This window comes from Coturnix japonica, chromosome 4 (genome assembly GCF_054131305.1).
Source record: "Coturnix japonica strain WE chromosome 4, WE-NBRP24, whole genome shotgun sequence".
Taxonomy (NCBI): Eukaryota; Metazoa; Chordata; class Aves; order Galliformes; family Phasianidae; genus Coturnix; species Coturnix japonica.
In genome coordinates this window covers 30,004,248-30,020,720 of record NC_140666.1, presented here as the reverse complement: position 1 = coordinate 30,020,720, position 16,473 = coordinate 30,004,248, and the positions used below count along the sequence as shown (strand labels likewise).

Genomic DNA, 16,473 nt, shown 5'->3' with positions numbered 1-16,473 from the left:
ACAATAATATTTTTGTATCTGGCAAATCTGAGAAAGAAATTTTCTTCTTTTAACTGAAGCATAAGAGTAGGAATACACTTTGACCTTACATTTTTAGGTCATGAATTGAGAAACATGTGGCTTAGCATATAGCATAAAAAGTAATCACAAAAATGTGATGAATTGTGTTTAAGTCAGTAGTAACTTAGAATTTATCTTGTGTTCTATTCAGAAAGATAAAAAATTTAATAAGTATTTTCCCAAGCAACTTTCTTAATTGGTAAGAAGTTTTTTAAAATGTGAACAAAAACATTCACTTTTTGTAGCAACTTTTCCAGATGCCTAAGAAAAACAATATATTCTAAAAACACATACATTTGTGTAACAAATGAGGGATTTTTTTATAGTTGGGTATTTGGAGATTACTTTGATCACCAAAAGTTTTTAAGTTTTATTACTGTTAGGCCTTGTTTTTCCACATCAGATTCTCTTTGCAGACTTGAACCTTTTTCCCAGTTTTTCCAGTTCTCATTTTCTTTTAAAATTGAGTGTTCACAACTTCATCATTTCGATAGTTTGATTTTCCTTAAAATTTCAAGAGCAAACCAAATGGCATTTTGATTTCATGTTCATTTCATTTCATGTTCAACATTTGGTTGAACAAACCAATTGTTCATTTTGAAAGTAAGTGTAATATTTTAAGTTTAAATATAGCATGCCATACTTGGATATTAATGCTGCTTTTTCAAGGTGGTAATTTACATTTGAAAATAACTCATTATTTTTCCAGACTGATGTATTTTGTAAATAGCATACTTTGTTGTAGGTAACAATAATACTTTCTTACCAGCTTTATTAGCTCTTGCTAATGAAGTGCAGCCTGTAGTTGTAGTATCTGGGAGATAAGAAAAGCAAAATTATTTTCTGTGATTTTAAAGTATTTTTAATTAATCTTTAAAAGAAAACCCAATTATTGCAATCTTTGAAGCTTTAACGTATGTTTTATTTTTATTTTTCTATACCATTCACAATTGCAAATGAAGTGTTTCCAGTTCTTTATTCTTACTGTAATTTCTAATTCCAACTTGGAACTTTTATGATTCAAAAATATTATATATATAATTCAAGGAAATAAATTACAAGTGAAGTTACTGCCTAGCTTCAAAAATTAAAGCAAAAACCTTAAAGTGGCTGTAATGGCTTTGCATACACTGTGGTTCTGTAATCATTACTGAAATAGTGGTGATGCTCTGAATATGTCTGCCTTCCACTACTGCTGTGAGGGGTGAGCCAAGAGAATGAATGTTGTGTTCTTCAACTGGCTATTCACCTTGACTGAGGAACCAGATTACTTTTACTAGCTATAAAAATTTGTATCTGGCTTAAGAAAAGCCTTATGAACAAGTGGTTAGAGATGAGACAAATGTTGTTTCATGATCAGTATGTTGTACTGAACTAGATGAACCTTTTATGTGACATACTGTTTCTACCGTTTCATAATTAGTCAGGGGCTACTTTGTAAAGAAGTTGGTTCCAGTATTTATAGGCCATATCATATTTACAAGAGGAAAATGATGGGTTCAGGTAAATACTACAATCTTATAATTAATGATGTAATGAAGCACTTTCTTAATGGGATTTGCAACTCATGCAACACAAGTTTACCCTTATGAAATAATGAGTGAATAATGAATAGGTTTCAGGAGGATCTTTATTGCACAGTCATTTATTTATTTATTTTTCACTTATCCTTTCATAAAAATAACATGAAATGTGCTCATAGTTGAAAATGGTCAGATTCTTCCCTACCAACTTTAATTGGGTGAACCAATTATGAGCCATGATAAGCTTTCTCCCCCTGCTTGATCCACAAAATATTACTCTGCTCTCTTTCCGGAACAGTTATGATAACTTGTTCTAGGAGGCAAGACATTAGACTTGATAGAGTTTGGTCTAATCTGAAGCTGATCTGAAGCCACTCATGCTTAGCAGGCATAAAATTGGCATTCATGATGATGGAAAGCTACTGTTTTTACTGCAGTCAAAATTTCTCTTCTGCTGCTACAAAGCTTGTTCTCCCTGCAAGTAGAGGTTAAAGAAGTATGTGCAGCTTTAAAGTACTCTCCTTAGTTTTTATTCTTTTTGTATATTTTCTTTAGATTGAAGTTTGATTTTCCTCTCTGATGCACTTAAATTATAATGCATGCCATAGTTCTTGTCAGCTACAGCAGTCCTTCAGAGTGACACTATACACTTCCTAGATGCCATGAGATTTAGGCAGCAGAAGAAAGCATAAAGCAATTTAGAGGCTAAGCATTCATCTTAGCAGAAGAAATGCCATACATTCTTCTCAAGAAAGTGTACTCAGGAAATCCTAAGAGGAAGTGTTATAAGTATGGAATCCCTCAGCATTGGGGTTATTGCAAGTTAATGCAAGCAATAAACTCTCTAACGGCCTTGTGCATTAACTTCATTGTGTGCTTGTATTTTGTTAAATTTACATGGGATCTTCTGCTGCCAGCACACATAAGTCAGTTTCTATGGTTTCTTAGACTATCAGACAGAGCAGGTTGGGGAAAAAAATACATAGGTAGATGGATGAAAAAAGGAAACCTTTATTGGTGGATTTTTTTCCTTTTCATTAATTCCCTCTTAAAACTTTTATTTTGAAAAAAAGGGTTCCAGCCTCTGGAAGTCTGGTTTCCTCTTCTGTAGAAATTTGCATGCTTTACTAAGGGAAAGCTTCTACATATGTACTTCATAACTGCTTGATAATGAAGCAGTTTGTTCTGATAGCCAGTTCATCTTCAGCATTTCAAATCTGTACCTCCCCTGAAGAGTGATGTTAAATATGTCCCTTTAAATAAGAGAGCACCCACAGGGAATATCTTTTATGAATGCCTTACAGAATGAACAGTTAGCTTGCTCTGTAACTATTTCTCATGCTGAACATAACATGGTCTCAGTTTTTGGGACATGGACTTGAGGTGAAGGAACACTGGAGATCACAAAAGGATGTATTTACAGTCAGATACTGCAGCTCATTGGATTTCTCCTCTGCTCTTGTCCTTGGTTTGCCTTGGGTTCATTGCCAGACATCCTGTTTCCATTAACTATCTGTTCCACTTTCAGTTATGCCTCTGGGAATAGCTGTCTCCATGGTCTGCTTCCTGTAGACTGGGTGAAAATCGATAGTTTAATAGTCCTTCATTTTGTTTCACTTCAGTATCCTATCAGTCAGGCCCTGTGCCCTCCAATATTTTTGCAGACACACCAGTACATGCTTTACATATCCTTTTTTTCTTATAAAAGAGTACTTTCAGAAAGTTTCATTTCCCTCTAGCAATTGTAATTCAATAAGATCACATTAGTAATGCAGAATTTCCGGATTTAAAAAGATGCACAGGTGTAAAGATATTAGAAGTTACAAAAGCTAAATAATTTTCCAGCTTCGTGAATATTCATACATAGCTCATAAAAATTCTCCAGACTACATCAGACATTCATGAATGAGCCATTTGGTGTTCAGTACACAAACTAGCAAAACATAATTACATTCTGCTAAAGTATTTTGTGTCTGTATGTGTAAGCATTTTGGATATATGTACCCTAATCATATTTTAAAAATCATTGCTTTCTTCATTTCTCCATCAACTTTTGATTACTAAGTTTGTGTGAAGTCAGAGCTGCAGATTACATTTAACAAACTACAGTTCTGTTTTCTGTGAAGTGATGGCACAGTTGTAGTTGGCCCTACTGTTATACTGTCTGTGTAAGGGATTACTTTAGTACTAGGGCAGTAACTTGTAGATAGTTAAAGGTAGATAAATCTACCTTTGATGGCCTCACTTTAGGAATGAGAAACAATTATGTAAATGAAATAATTCTGTCTCACCTCACTGAGGTGTCTCCAGGTAAACTGCTCTTTAATGTACAATCTTAAGTTATTAAGTTCAGTGTTGATGATTGGCCATTCAAAAACACACAAGAAAATAAGGTGTACAAAGTGATTTAAAGTATCAGATCACAATCTAAATACAACAAAGGAATTGCTGCAATGGCAGCTATATATCTATCAGACATTAGTGAGGTCCAATGTGATGTAAAATTCCCTTATGACTGACACTTGCAGAAGTTTAGCCTCAGGTTCACTTATGCTGTCTTTCCTTGAAACAAAAACAGTGCAAATGAGTGGACAGTTCTGTCAAAGTACAATGTTAATTTTCCATCCATTCCTTCTACCAAATGTGGTAGACCTTTGAAGCCTCTTCACAGCACAAAATGCATCTGATTTCAGAAATTTTCTGATTTTCAATGTAGGAATTTTTTGTTTTCTTTATATAGCGTCATTGTCCAGTCATTTTTTTTATCCTTGTCTGTTGGTTGGAAAGACTTTGTGTCAAATGCAAAAATGTCATTATAAGACCATGTCAATCTTGTCCTTGAAAGGAAGAATATGTCCTGACTTCATCCCAGTATTGTGTAATGTTTTCAGAGAGCCCTGAGGCTAGATTTTAAAAAGTACATCACTTTTAGGGTAGAGCTGGCTAGAAAGCTTTCACTCCTAAGATGATAGCTATTTTATTCTTTGAAACTTTTGGTGCCTTAAATGACAAAAAATACTGTATTCAGAGGATTTGTGAATGAAAAAGTCTTGGAATATAGCATGTTATACTGGAATATCACCTGGCTATCTAATGCTTTTTTGTTAACTAGCTACATAAATGTGCAATTAACAGATTAATAACATCATCTTCATTATCAGAAGTTAGTTGTTCAAAATACCAGAGCGTGATGATAACCAACACTTAAGGTTAGTGACAGTTAGCAAAGGAGGCCATGTGTATCAACTGTCTTCCAGAAAATAAACTGATTAGGCAATAGAGTTACAATACTTCTGATAGATTAGGAGAGTACTGTAGTCTTATTTAATTGTGATACTTTAGAAAGTTTACATGTTTTAAGTGGAAAACAGTACCTTAATACATAGATTCTATATGTTACTACTATTTTTTCCTGCACTCTGAAGTGGTCATTATATTTAAATTTGGAGAGTCTTTAAAACTGTGAGGAAACAGAAATGTAAAGTGTTGGGGTTTTTTTTGTTTTTTGTTTTATTTTAGAAAATGTAGTTTAATTGAAATCATTTTAAATTTTATGAAACATTAATCATGAGCAGAATGTCTGTATGGAACATTAATTTGAGCCAGTAGGAATAAGCAGCTGCAGTTCCCTGATACGGTATCTGCAGCATTTATATTAATTATCTCATAACACAGACTAACTGAAGTAGAAAATTCATTATGTTTAGTTAAATAGTAAGGAAATCAGAATGCCTTTATTCGTTAATTTCAAGGTATCTTCTTAAAATCATGGGCCCTGTAGGTAACAGATGGCTAGTAAACTCCACTATCTCATAAAAATAGAAATATATATATGAAGTTTTTCAATTTACAACCTTTTTTTTTTAAAGTTATGGTTATACATATGGAACTGTGAAGAGCAAACCTAAATGATTGTCCTATTGTTTAGTTTTATGTTTGAAGGGCTTTTTGTCCTTCAGACAAATTGTTTTTAGTGAACGCATTTGTTTTTGCCATACATTATGTTTCCCATATGTGACAGAGCTAGAAATACTGCTATTTATTGCAGGAATTGCTAGACCATTTGCATGCATTTTTTAAAATGTATTCTTATATGCTCAGAGTTATCTAAATGAAGACTCGCCCTCAGTCTGAGGCCTGATCTTTTCAGTTTGAACAATCTGTTCCTTACATTTATATTCATAAACCTATGCAGAATGGCAGCCTCACAGAACACCAATTCTGGATATCTGTCCTTTATATAATATTCCACTTTAATACATACTGTATTTAAAGGAAACGCTGTTCTCCAGTATTAGGGTTACTGTATTTTCTTGTAAGGCTCTCTTGAAAAGAAATATATTTATTTCTTTTCTTATATATTATTAACTGCACATGCTGGATGTGCAGTTAATTAGTGCAGCAAAGGTACTTTGACCATGCAGCCATACAATAGTATGGCCAGGTAGTAGATAGAATATTGGACTCTCCAAGCATCAGCTCTGGACTGTTCTAAATGAGCATTTTCACAGTTGAATTGAAATTGCTGCCTGTATCTGAATGTCCAGCAGTCCTGGATGCATGGTAGCAATGTCTCCTTGTAAAAATAGGAAGCCTTATAAAGTTATGAGATGGTCACATATTGTTGATGTTAACGTGAGTTAGTCTTTCATAAAGTGAAGAATTTTCATGTGAATGGCACAGTGGTTACTCAGGATGTGAATGCCTGGATGCGTCCCTAAGCCTTAGCCTTTTCGACTAAGATATCTGGACCTGCAGAAGTTTGAAGACTAAATGACTTCTGGAATTTACTTCCACTCTAAATTATTCTGTAATCATCTGTAATGATTCCAACTCACTGAAGAAACGGAGATGATGAGAAGTCTTGTTTTAGCACACACTTATTTTTAAGTTAGCTATCCCAAGGAGGAATAATTTCTAGTTTGCTGCAGAAGGTGTTAGATGTTATCCTGCTTCTGAAGTTTTCCATAAACTCTGTGTATATTTATATTTACTACACTGTCACCTCCTTGAAAGTGTAGATAACAGCAGGACAAGGGGAAAAGCTTTTAAGTTGAGGGAGGGAAGATTTAGGTTGGATGTCAGGGAGAAGTTCTTTACAGAGAGAGTGGTGAGGTGCTGGCACAGGCTGTCCAGGGGGGTTGTGGATGCCCCATCCCTGGAGGTGTTCAAGGCCAGGTTTGGATGAGGCCCTGGGCAGCCTGGTCTAGTACCGGATCTGGAGGTCGGTGGCCCTCCATAGGCATATGGCAAGGCGGTTGAAGCTTGATGATCCTTGAGGTTGCTTTGAACCCAAGCCATTCCATGATTCTGAGATTCTATGATATTTGAGTTCCAATCAGTAAATTATATTCAAATGCCCACAGAAGTTGTATCATTTACTGTAAGTGAAAATAAATTCAACAATTAGTTCCATATAGCATTTAAATAAGATTTATTATAAAGATATTTCTGAACTGGGTACCTACAAGTTATCAGATCCCTTCATGTTTTTGCTTAGCTATGTATGTTGTTTTTAAAATTCAGTCTGTTCTTAATACTTCAGATGATAGGGGACTCTAGTAACCTCTTAGCTGGTGGCTTCATTTTACCTCATACTAATTCTCTTTATGGCTGCTAGAATTGATTATAATAGCAGGAGTGCCTTGCATGGACATCAGACAAAAACAGAAGTACTTCCTGGCAGGTTCCTGAGTGAATTTGTGTGATTTAATATGCATTTTCTGATTACTGTCTAACCTTCTACAACCTTTACTGTCTGTCTTTTGCCATTAAAGATTCTTCTCCCAGTCTATCAGTTGAAATAATAGTTTGAATAAATCTGAATTACCTCATCTTGACCTATTTTAAATCAGAACATACCAATACATACAATAATTTCAGCAGCATGTATCTGTGGAAGCTGATCACTGGGACAAAAAGTCCTTAAACATATTCTAGAATGCAGTACTTAATACAGTTTTTCATCACATAGCCTAACCTTGAGCAATCCCATTTCATTGGCAGTGTTTTAGTGAACAAAGCATTAGACTGAGCCTCTCTTATAGAGAGAGCAAAGTATATTCATGTTAATTATTGTGATTGATTTGGAGTACTGTGACTGGTAGTTATCATATTATTGTTTTACATTTCTGAAATGCTTAAGTCTTCTTCTGAGATGTTGGTAAATTAATATTTGTTGATGAAAAAAATTGTAATAATCAAATATTAAAATATGAGATATTTTTATAAACTCATGCTTGGTAAGGGCACACTTTGTCTATGCAAATTTTTAATTGTCCATATCACTGTAGTTCTGCTGTATCTTTCATGTATATTTCACTTATAGAAAACATCTGGTTTTACTTGACATATTAGAAGTGCTATGAACTGAAAATTCACTGTGCATTTAAATTGATAATATGGTAAATGCAATTACCTGCTGTGTTTGAGAGCTGACTCCAGATCTTGAGTAGCTGTGGGGTATAAAATAATCAAACAACAGTTATAATCAGCTTGTTTTGCATTGCCTTGATTTTTGAAAATGATCTATTCCTATGATCAAGATACCAAAATCTGTAAAATTAATAATAACAACAAAAAGATTATAATTTTCTCATTCTTTATTTTGATCTAGAACTTGTAATATAACATTTCAAGCAAAGTTTGGGAAAAGAGTTGCAAGAAATTGAAGTTGGAATAATGTTCCTAATCTGAGAACTGATATAGGATGTGTCTGATGCCCAAAATGTGCCATATGTGCATTTCATTTTGAAAGGAACATAATTCACAAGAGCACAAAAAATGTCATTTTATGTTGTATAATAAACAACAGCGGCTAGTGTCAGTTATTGAAACTGCGAGCAGTATCTTATACCTAGTAGTTGAAGCCGCACTGTTGCCTTTTCCTAATGCTTCATTTTTACATCTAAATGGACTTATGAGATGATTAGCTTAATTATGTCTATTTGACTTCTTCTAAAAATGGATAAATCATGCATCTCTCCATCACGCAGTTGTCATGTGCTTCTTTCAGTTAATATTATTGAAATAGAACTACTTACTTATATCCAGCACTCCTTGAATTAGAGATTAATTAAACATAGACCAAAATAACCAGACTTCTGTACTATATTCCATGCCCTTTGATTCAGTTCTAAAAGTTTTTCTGTTAAACTTAGAAAGGGTATTTAGAGCAGACCATGTTATGATTTTTCTGCTGTAATGGAGGGGAAAAGTAAAGAAGGTCAGTGTTCCAAGCCAGGTTCTTTATTCTGGCCTGTCAACTGATGCAAGATTTAAAAGGAAAGATGTCATCATTGTAGCAGCATAGGAATCCCATGAGCTTGAGATATGAGGTGGATCTTGTCTCAGGAGATAGTTTTCATCTGATTGTCACAGGATGACATCTTTGAATATACATGCCAATAGATCATTAACAGTGCTTTCTCTAGTGCCCTGTTGAATTATGCGAGGGGGGAAAAACCCCACAGGTAGGTGCTACAACACAAGAAAAAAGTACATTAAGGTAGGTGCTACAACACAAAGAAGTACATTATAAGTTTTAATAAATAATCGGTGTGCATACATTATGAGCATATGTTACAGCTAAGTCTTTCATGTAGAGAATCGAAGTCTTGAGGAATGTTGTAAGCAAATTATTAATAAACAAAGTGCAGAGGTGACTTCTGTTGTTGACATGGTGACCTATTTTAATCTCAGCCAAATAAAATAGGTGTTACTTAATTTATGAAAGTGTGCTGTAAGTTATGTTACCAAGTATTATAGATTGCTACATAATTGTTGCAGTTTTAAGAGTTAATAAAAAAAACGTTTTAACATTCTGCATTTTGTTTTTCAGTTTGCAGTGACCTGGAATTTAGGGAGATTGCAAACAGGTTGAGAGACTGGTTTAAGGCACTTCATGAAAGCGGAATTCAGAATAAGAAGACTAGGATTGTTCAAAGGCCTGAAAGAACCAGTAAGACAGTTCTACTTGCATTCTTTGATATTCTCTTTGATATTTTTTCATAATACTTGCCTTATTATTGTGTTTTAAAAAGTCATGTGCATGAAGCCATAACTTGGTGCTTTTCTAAAGTTGATCTCCTATTTATGAAGCAGAGCCGTATGGCTTACTTCAAATATATGTTTCTCACTTGAAACTTCAAAGCTGTTTGACCAAACTTCTATTCATAAGAATATATGGCTGCTGCCATTCATGTTGTAGAAATCAGTAAAGCTTTAAAATGCAATAATATTTAATTCAAATAGCAATTAAATATGCAGTAATAGTTTTGTGAGTGATGTTCTACTGTGGAGGAAAGCCAAATTAGATTTTTTTTATGTCTTAAAATTTTGCCTTGTTTTAATATGAAGAGCAAGCTTGAATTCCAACTGAGTTCAGGTTTCACAAAACTTGACCACCACATTCTGACCAGATTAGTTTGTTCATCATTAATATTTTAAGTGTTTGGGTTTCTTTTTCTTTGTGATTTTTTTTCCCCCCATGTAAAAATAATAATTCTCTAATGAATTAAAGATTAACGATCTCTTAATACCTGGGAGTACTTTTCTGAGCACTGAGAAATACTCTGAGATACAGTGGTAACAGAGGAATGTTATTTCCCTAATCCTGAGAAAACCATAACATATATTTTCAGTTGGTAAACATAACTGCCGTATGTTCTTATCCAGGAATAAAGGCAAGAGAAAAAAAAAAAGACTCTTATATAAGTACTTATTGAATAGTAATAAATGTACCTAGTAATATAACTACTGTTATCATATCACTCAGTTAAAGCCCAGCTCAAGCACTGTGTATTTCTTGCTGAATAATCACTTTAGTGAAGTATGGGTCTAAATAGTCATGAGGTCAAAAGGGTAGTGAACTGTTTAGGAGCCTTTCATGGTTTTGGCTGGTATAGAGTTAAATTTCTTAATTAAAGTTAATTAAGAAAAATTCTTAATTTTTTATTTTTAATGAATTTTCTTAAGTAAAATTACTCTTAAAATCTCTGCTTACAAGTCCAAGTTTTATGTGATGATATGTTTTGAATTTTTGTTGAAAATAGAGGTGACAGCTCACCAATATTTAGATGTTGCAAAGCAGCGCTTGCACAGAGGCAAAAGCATTTCTCCTCCACATGCTGCCCTGCCAACAAGGGGCTTGGAAGTGTGCAAGGAGCTGGGAAGGGACAAAACCAGCACAGCTGACCCAGACTGGCCAAAGAGATCTCCTGTATTAAATGGTATCATACTCAGCAATAAAAACTATGGTGAAAAATGAGGAGGGGGAACACTGAGAATGATGGCATTTGTCTCCCCAGGAAGCTCCTGTGCATGACAAGTCCTGATCTCCTGTGTCCAAAGTGGTTGGTTTGCTTTTCAAATCAAGTGGTCAGTTAAATTTTGGAAGAAAATATTGTACCTTGTGTCCCTGTAGAAACACAAATAAGAAAAAGAATGATAATAATTCAATGTGGTAATATATTTTCTAATACTATTTAGAAATTCTTACATCTGTTCAAGATGTAAGCTCTGGATAAAGTCTGATCCAGTCCCTCAGAAGTTAGTCTCCAAAGTCTTGGTAGGTCAAAAATATCAGGCATCTTAATTCCTAATGGTATCAGGATTACACAGTCCAACCCCTATTTTAGGGGTGTGTGATAGCTACAGAAACAAATCATGCAAAGAAGTTGTTGATTATATGTAGAGACCTTATCCGTATTGCATGTATAGGTCAAGGACCTATACAAAAACAACAACAACAAAAAAACAAACAACAACAAAACCAACAACAAGAAAAAGCAGCTACTTGAATGCAGCCTCCCCATTCATACTCCTAATTATTTCAGCAGAACTCTGGACTTGTTCATTACCATTGAGGAATTAAAAATCTGTTATGGCACCCACTCCCTCAGGCTTTTATTCTTGTCAGAGTTCCTTCTTTGCTGAGAAACTAGTCTGAATTTTAAAAAGCAATTCATGACATCCTTTCCGGTTGTCTGTTTGCATTTTGTTTCCTTTCACCTGTTTCAGTCTCTTTTCTGGCATTCGGGACAGGATATATTAAGTCTTTGGCTCAGTCCTTCTGACCAAGGTAGGGAGAGTGAAAGTTGATAGTACTATTCAAAATTATTTCAGCTGTTAAATAGTTCACATTCACGGTTACATTCATGGTTGCTACTTCATAACAGCCCAAGCACTAGTGCTTAAATTGTTCTATTAGAAGCTTCAATATTCTGATACTGAACTAAAAATGTAAAATGTCTAGCTAGATGACTGTCATTGTATAGTTCTAAGAGATAAAGCATTTTTAGTTTTAAATATTGTTTTTGCTGTCTTGAAAATACTGACTTGTCTGAAACCTTACCTGCTTTCTGAGGTTATCTTTAACAATATCCAGTATCCTTTAACCGCAGAGCCACTGAGGCTGGTAAGCTGAATTTGAGTTGCAGTTAAGTTTCCTGGAGGGAGAACGTTTTTCCAAGGACTTTCTGCCTACTCAGAAGCTCATCTGAGCTGGAATTTTAAATTAATGCACGTTTACCTAAAATCAAGAATCTAAGAATCTAGATGAACTAAATTTGTATTGTTGTCTGACATTTGTTACAGTCATGTACAGGCAGGATTATCCTCGTACACAATGAGACAGATACAGATGCTTTTTTGTAGCATTGTTTATTTTATTCCTCCCTCCTGAGGTACCTTTTCCATAACAAGATGTTTATTTCAATTGTGGCCACTGGCATTGTGCAGAACTCATTTCATTTATGCCATCCATATAGTAACATGTTTACACCTTTCAGCAATAGGCTTCCGCTTGAATTTTATCTTTCCCATGTAAAATTCTTTAAAACACTTTCTGGAAAAGAAAAAACTTCAGGATTTGAACTTCCACAAATGTTTAAGGGACTTTGCAACAGTGCTCTGTTTCTTTTCCACCTGTATTCTGTTGTAAAATGAGTCAGTTATCGTGGGTATATCAGGTACGTTTGGTACCTTCCCAGTGTTTTAATTTAATCCTGGCTCTGCTCCCACCTGTGTAGTTGTAGTCATCAGGAATATATTACAATTTTAGACAGGCTACAGAGAGTGTATGCCTAATGCTACTACTTGTTGCTGGATGAGTCTCAACTAGAGCAGTGTTTTGTGAGCAGCAAATGTGATACAAGCCTTCACATCTGCTTAATTGGCCCCTGTAACAATTGGACAGATCAATACAATGGGAAAGGCATTACAACAGAGATGTGATGACAGAAAGACCATCATGATAGAAAGGTGCAATAAAGATGATTGTTCACCTATATCAAAAGATTCTAGGTTTGCAGGGGAAAGCTCCATTAAGAAGGAATCTCCAACCAGAAAACCTTCTATGCTGGCGGTTAGCCCTAAATGAGGTCTAAGAGAGATGCAGCCAGGCTCCAGCCCTTCTAGTCACACAGATGAATTGCCTTTACCTGTGCTCCCAGTTCATTTCCTCTGGTGCTCAGTTCAGGCTGTGACTCAACAGTTCCCATACATCCCCTAAGTTTAGTTCTTACTCATATTTGTTCTGGTATAACTACACTGGGAAAGAAAACTTATTCCCAACTTGTGCAGTGTAGGCCGGAGCTGTGAGATGCTGTTAACATCAAGTTTTCTGTTAACCTATATGCGATAAAAAATGATCACATGCAGACCTTGCTGCGCAGCTTGCTAGCTGAACAAGTAAAGACTGTGGTTTAGACAGTAGTTTGCTCTCAAGCATAGAGTATATTGTGTTTATTCACTTGTGTGATTTGTCAGTGCTTTTTATTGTGCTGGATGGTGAGCTAGTAGCAGAAAGAATCACGCCTTTTGCTTCTCCTGGCGCATATAAACAACTTTACATAATGCACTATGTGAGCCATTTGTATGTATGCTATTTTGGTTTCCTCATAAACAATTACAAAAGCTATCTTCCTCAACATACGCTCATAAGAAATAAATCCTTGTGTAATAACCAAGCAAATAATATTTTTACATTGAAAAGCAGATTATGATTACCTTGAGTTGAAATTCTCTCCTGAAGAATAATCAGAAACATGGGATCATTTTTTTTTTTTTGTTGCTTCCTTTCAAAATGATGTTTTGGATGCTAATGTTTTAGCCATGAGTGAGGGGTATGTTTGTGTTTGTCAGTAGTATTTCCCTTGGGATTGTTTTGGCTGGGGAAAGAAGCTTATGCTGGTACTTCACATTTTTTTTTAATCAAGTTCTTTTGCAGTGTATGCATTAGATGAAATAAAGCCAAATCCTTAATACTTCTTTTGTTCACCTTTACTAGATTTACACAATGTTCAGAAATACCTACGTAAAAGCCCCCTTCATTATCATATATGAAAATAGATTTCAAATAAGTGCTTAAAACAAGAGAGAGAAAGAATTTTTCCTCTAATTCAGACAACTGAGCAGCAATTTTGCTCTCCTCAATATGATATTCTGGAACATTAACAGGAATAAATTACTATCCTTTTGCTATACTAATTCTTCCCCTTTACTTTCTGCAGTTTGTTTTGTATCACAACTGTGAAAAATGTGTGAGAACAGCATTCCATTTGGCTCTAGAAGTAAAATATATATCTGTGATTTGGAGCAATTTATTTCTAGTTCTGGGTCACTTAGTGTTAATGCACCTTGCATCAAACCACATCAGGTGTTCTTAAGTGCTGTGCTGATGCTTTTTTTCTGTAGTCTATCAGCTTTGAGAATAAGAAGTGTATTGATTTCTCAGTGTTATATTAGAGGTAGAAAATCATTGCAAAATGAAATGATCATCCTAAGTTTTCCCAGTTGCTTATTTGACATCAACATAGTAATCTTTTAAGAGTAGATATTATGAACATGGATCTCAGGTAATGATCTTTTTGTGGCATAACAGTTCTAGAGTAGGTGGACAGCTTGTTTTTTACTTAAAAAAAGTAATTTCTTTGTCAACACATGCCTAGTTTACTTTTAAGTACTTCAGCTGTTTTTATTTATTTCACCCAAAGTAGTATTTGACATAGACTTCAAATGTTTCTCTACAATGCTGCAATGAGACTTGTTTCATATGGCAAAATGAAAGCAAAGAAGGTATGTGGTTTTCTCTATTTAAAATGCTACAACTGTAAATACCAAAGAAAGAAATAATTTTAAATAATAGTGTACTGCTACCTGAGGGGATTTTGTAACAAGGTAGAGGACAACTTCTTCCCCCAGGTGATAGCGCTAGGATGGGAGGTAATAGACTCAGGCTGCACCAGGAGAGGGCTCTGGAATGCACTGCACGGGAAGGTGGTGGAACATCCCTGGAGGTGTTCAGGAAAAGAGGAGATGTGGCACTGAGGGATGTGATTTAGCAGGCATGATGGGTATAGGCTGATGGCTGGAAAAGATGATCTTGGAGGTCTTTTCCAACCTGATACTAATAAATAGGTAGGTTATGACAGCTTTAATGTAAGTAAATGTTATTTTTCAGGCTCTGAACAAACCTAAGAAGATTGTTATACAGAAATTTCTTGGAAAGTCAGAGGGACATCACGACTGGACAGTTTTTTAAAACATAAAAGCTGTATAGAGGAGAGAAAAAATTGAGGAATTGGAGTAGAGGATGAATTGAAATTGCTAGTTAATGGAAAAGAAACCTCCGGAATACAATCTTTTGAAGACATGTATTTTTATTCCAAACCATAATTTTCTTTGAAATTTTAAGTGGCCTTTCAATGTACTTCAGATAAATATATTTCTTTTTAGGATAAAAATTGAAATTGACTACTAGAAATGAAATAAGCAGAGTATTTGGTGGGTTTTGTTTGGTTGTTTTTGTTGTCCTTAAAAGAGTTTGTTACATATACAATATAACAGTTGCTTCTAGTATCCTAGAAGACAGTATAATTAAGGGTGTACTTCAGTGGATTTATTCTTCCAGTATGGCCAACATATGTGTGTCCCAAACTTGAAAACTTGAAAACTATACCTCTTTCACTAGACTGATGCTGAAAATTCCACATGCTCATGTACTTTTCTGCACAGTTAACTAGTTTGACAACAACATTCATCCCTGAATACAAATTTGGAATGGCTTTTGTCTTCTATTCTTGCTAGCGTCTTATTCAATAAAACCTCTGTCTTTTCCTCATGGTTGCTCTTTTTCTGCAACTTTTCTTACAGTCTGGTGAGCTTGCAAGAATGCCAGAATCAGAAAAATTTTATGAGCACAAGAATAATTCCTCCCTTCATACAGGTACACAAAAGGCAGGATAGGAAATGGTATGTTTCATATCAAGCACTTTCTGAATCCAAGGTCTTGTGGAGGATCTCTAGCTGAAAGCAGGACTAGCAGAGGAAAGAGAAGTGTCTGGGAAGTGTTAAGAGGCCTTCAGGAACAGAGCCTGCGAGGTAAATGATGTTATACTGAAAATTCATCCTTGGAAAAAATGTTTTAAGGTGGAAGAACATTCCAAATTTTTTCAAATTGGAACACTTTAAATAATTTTGATGTCTTTTACAGATGAAGATGAATAAAACATGTACCGATATATCCTTGTACATTCGGTCTAGTCTTCTCTGTCTCTACTCACCATCGTTCACAGAAAATTAAGATTTTTTTGTCTACGTGTTTTGTCAGAACAGAATCTGGAGAGTAAGGAAGACTGTCCGTTTCTTGGATGCTTCATGGTTAAGTGTCAATGTAATCAGTACCAAAAGGCTTGTAATGTTTTTTTTCTTTTTCTTGTCAAGCAGAAATAACAGTGAATGCAACAAGCCAACAGGGAGCAGGATTAACTCAAGCAAAAGGCATCATTTATTAACATATTTAGGGAGAAGGGGTTTATGTGGTTTGGCATTTGCCTTTGTGAAATGGTTGTTCTGCCACAGCCTGCATGTTCCTGCATGCATATATATC

At 34.9% G+C, this 16,473-nt stretch overlaps 1 protein-coding gene across 1 annotated transcript in view; it reads left to right on the top strand.

Moving 5' to 3' along the window:
• SPOCK3 (SPARC (osteonectin), cwcv and kazal like domains proteoglycan 3) overlaps window positions 1–16,473 on the top strand; it is a 133,849-nt gene that overhangs the window by 105,531 nt on the left and 11,845 nt on the right. The window contains exon 7 of the mRNA XM_085544828.1: window positions 9,424–9,543. Coding sequence (XP_085400954.1) covers window positions 9,424–9,543 — 120 coding nt within the window. The remainder of the gene's footprint in view (window positions 1–9,423; window positions 9,544–16,473) is intronic.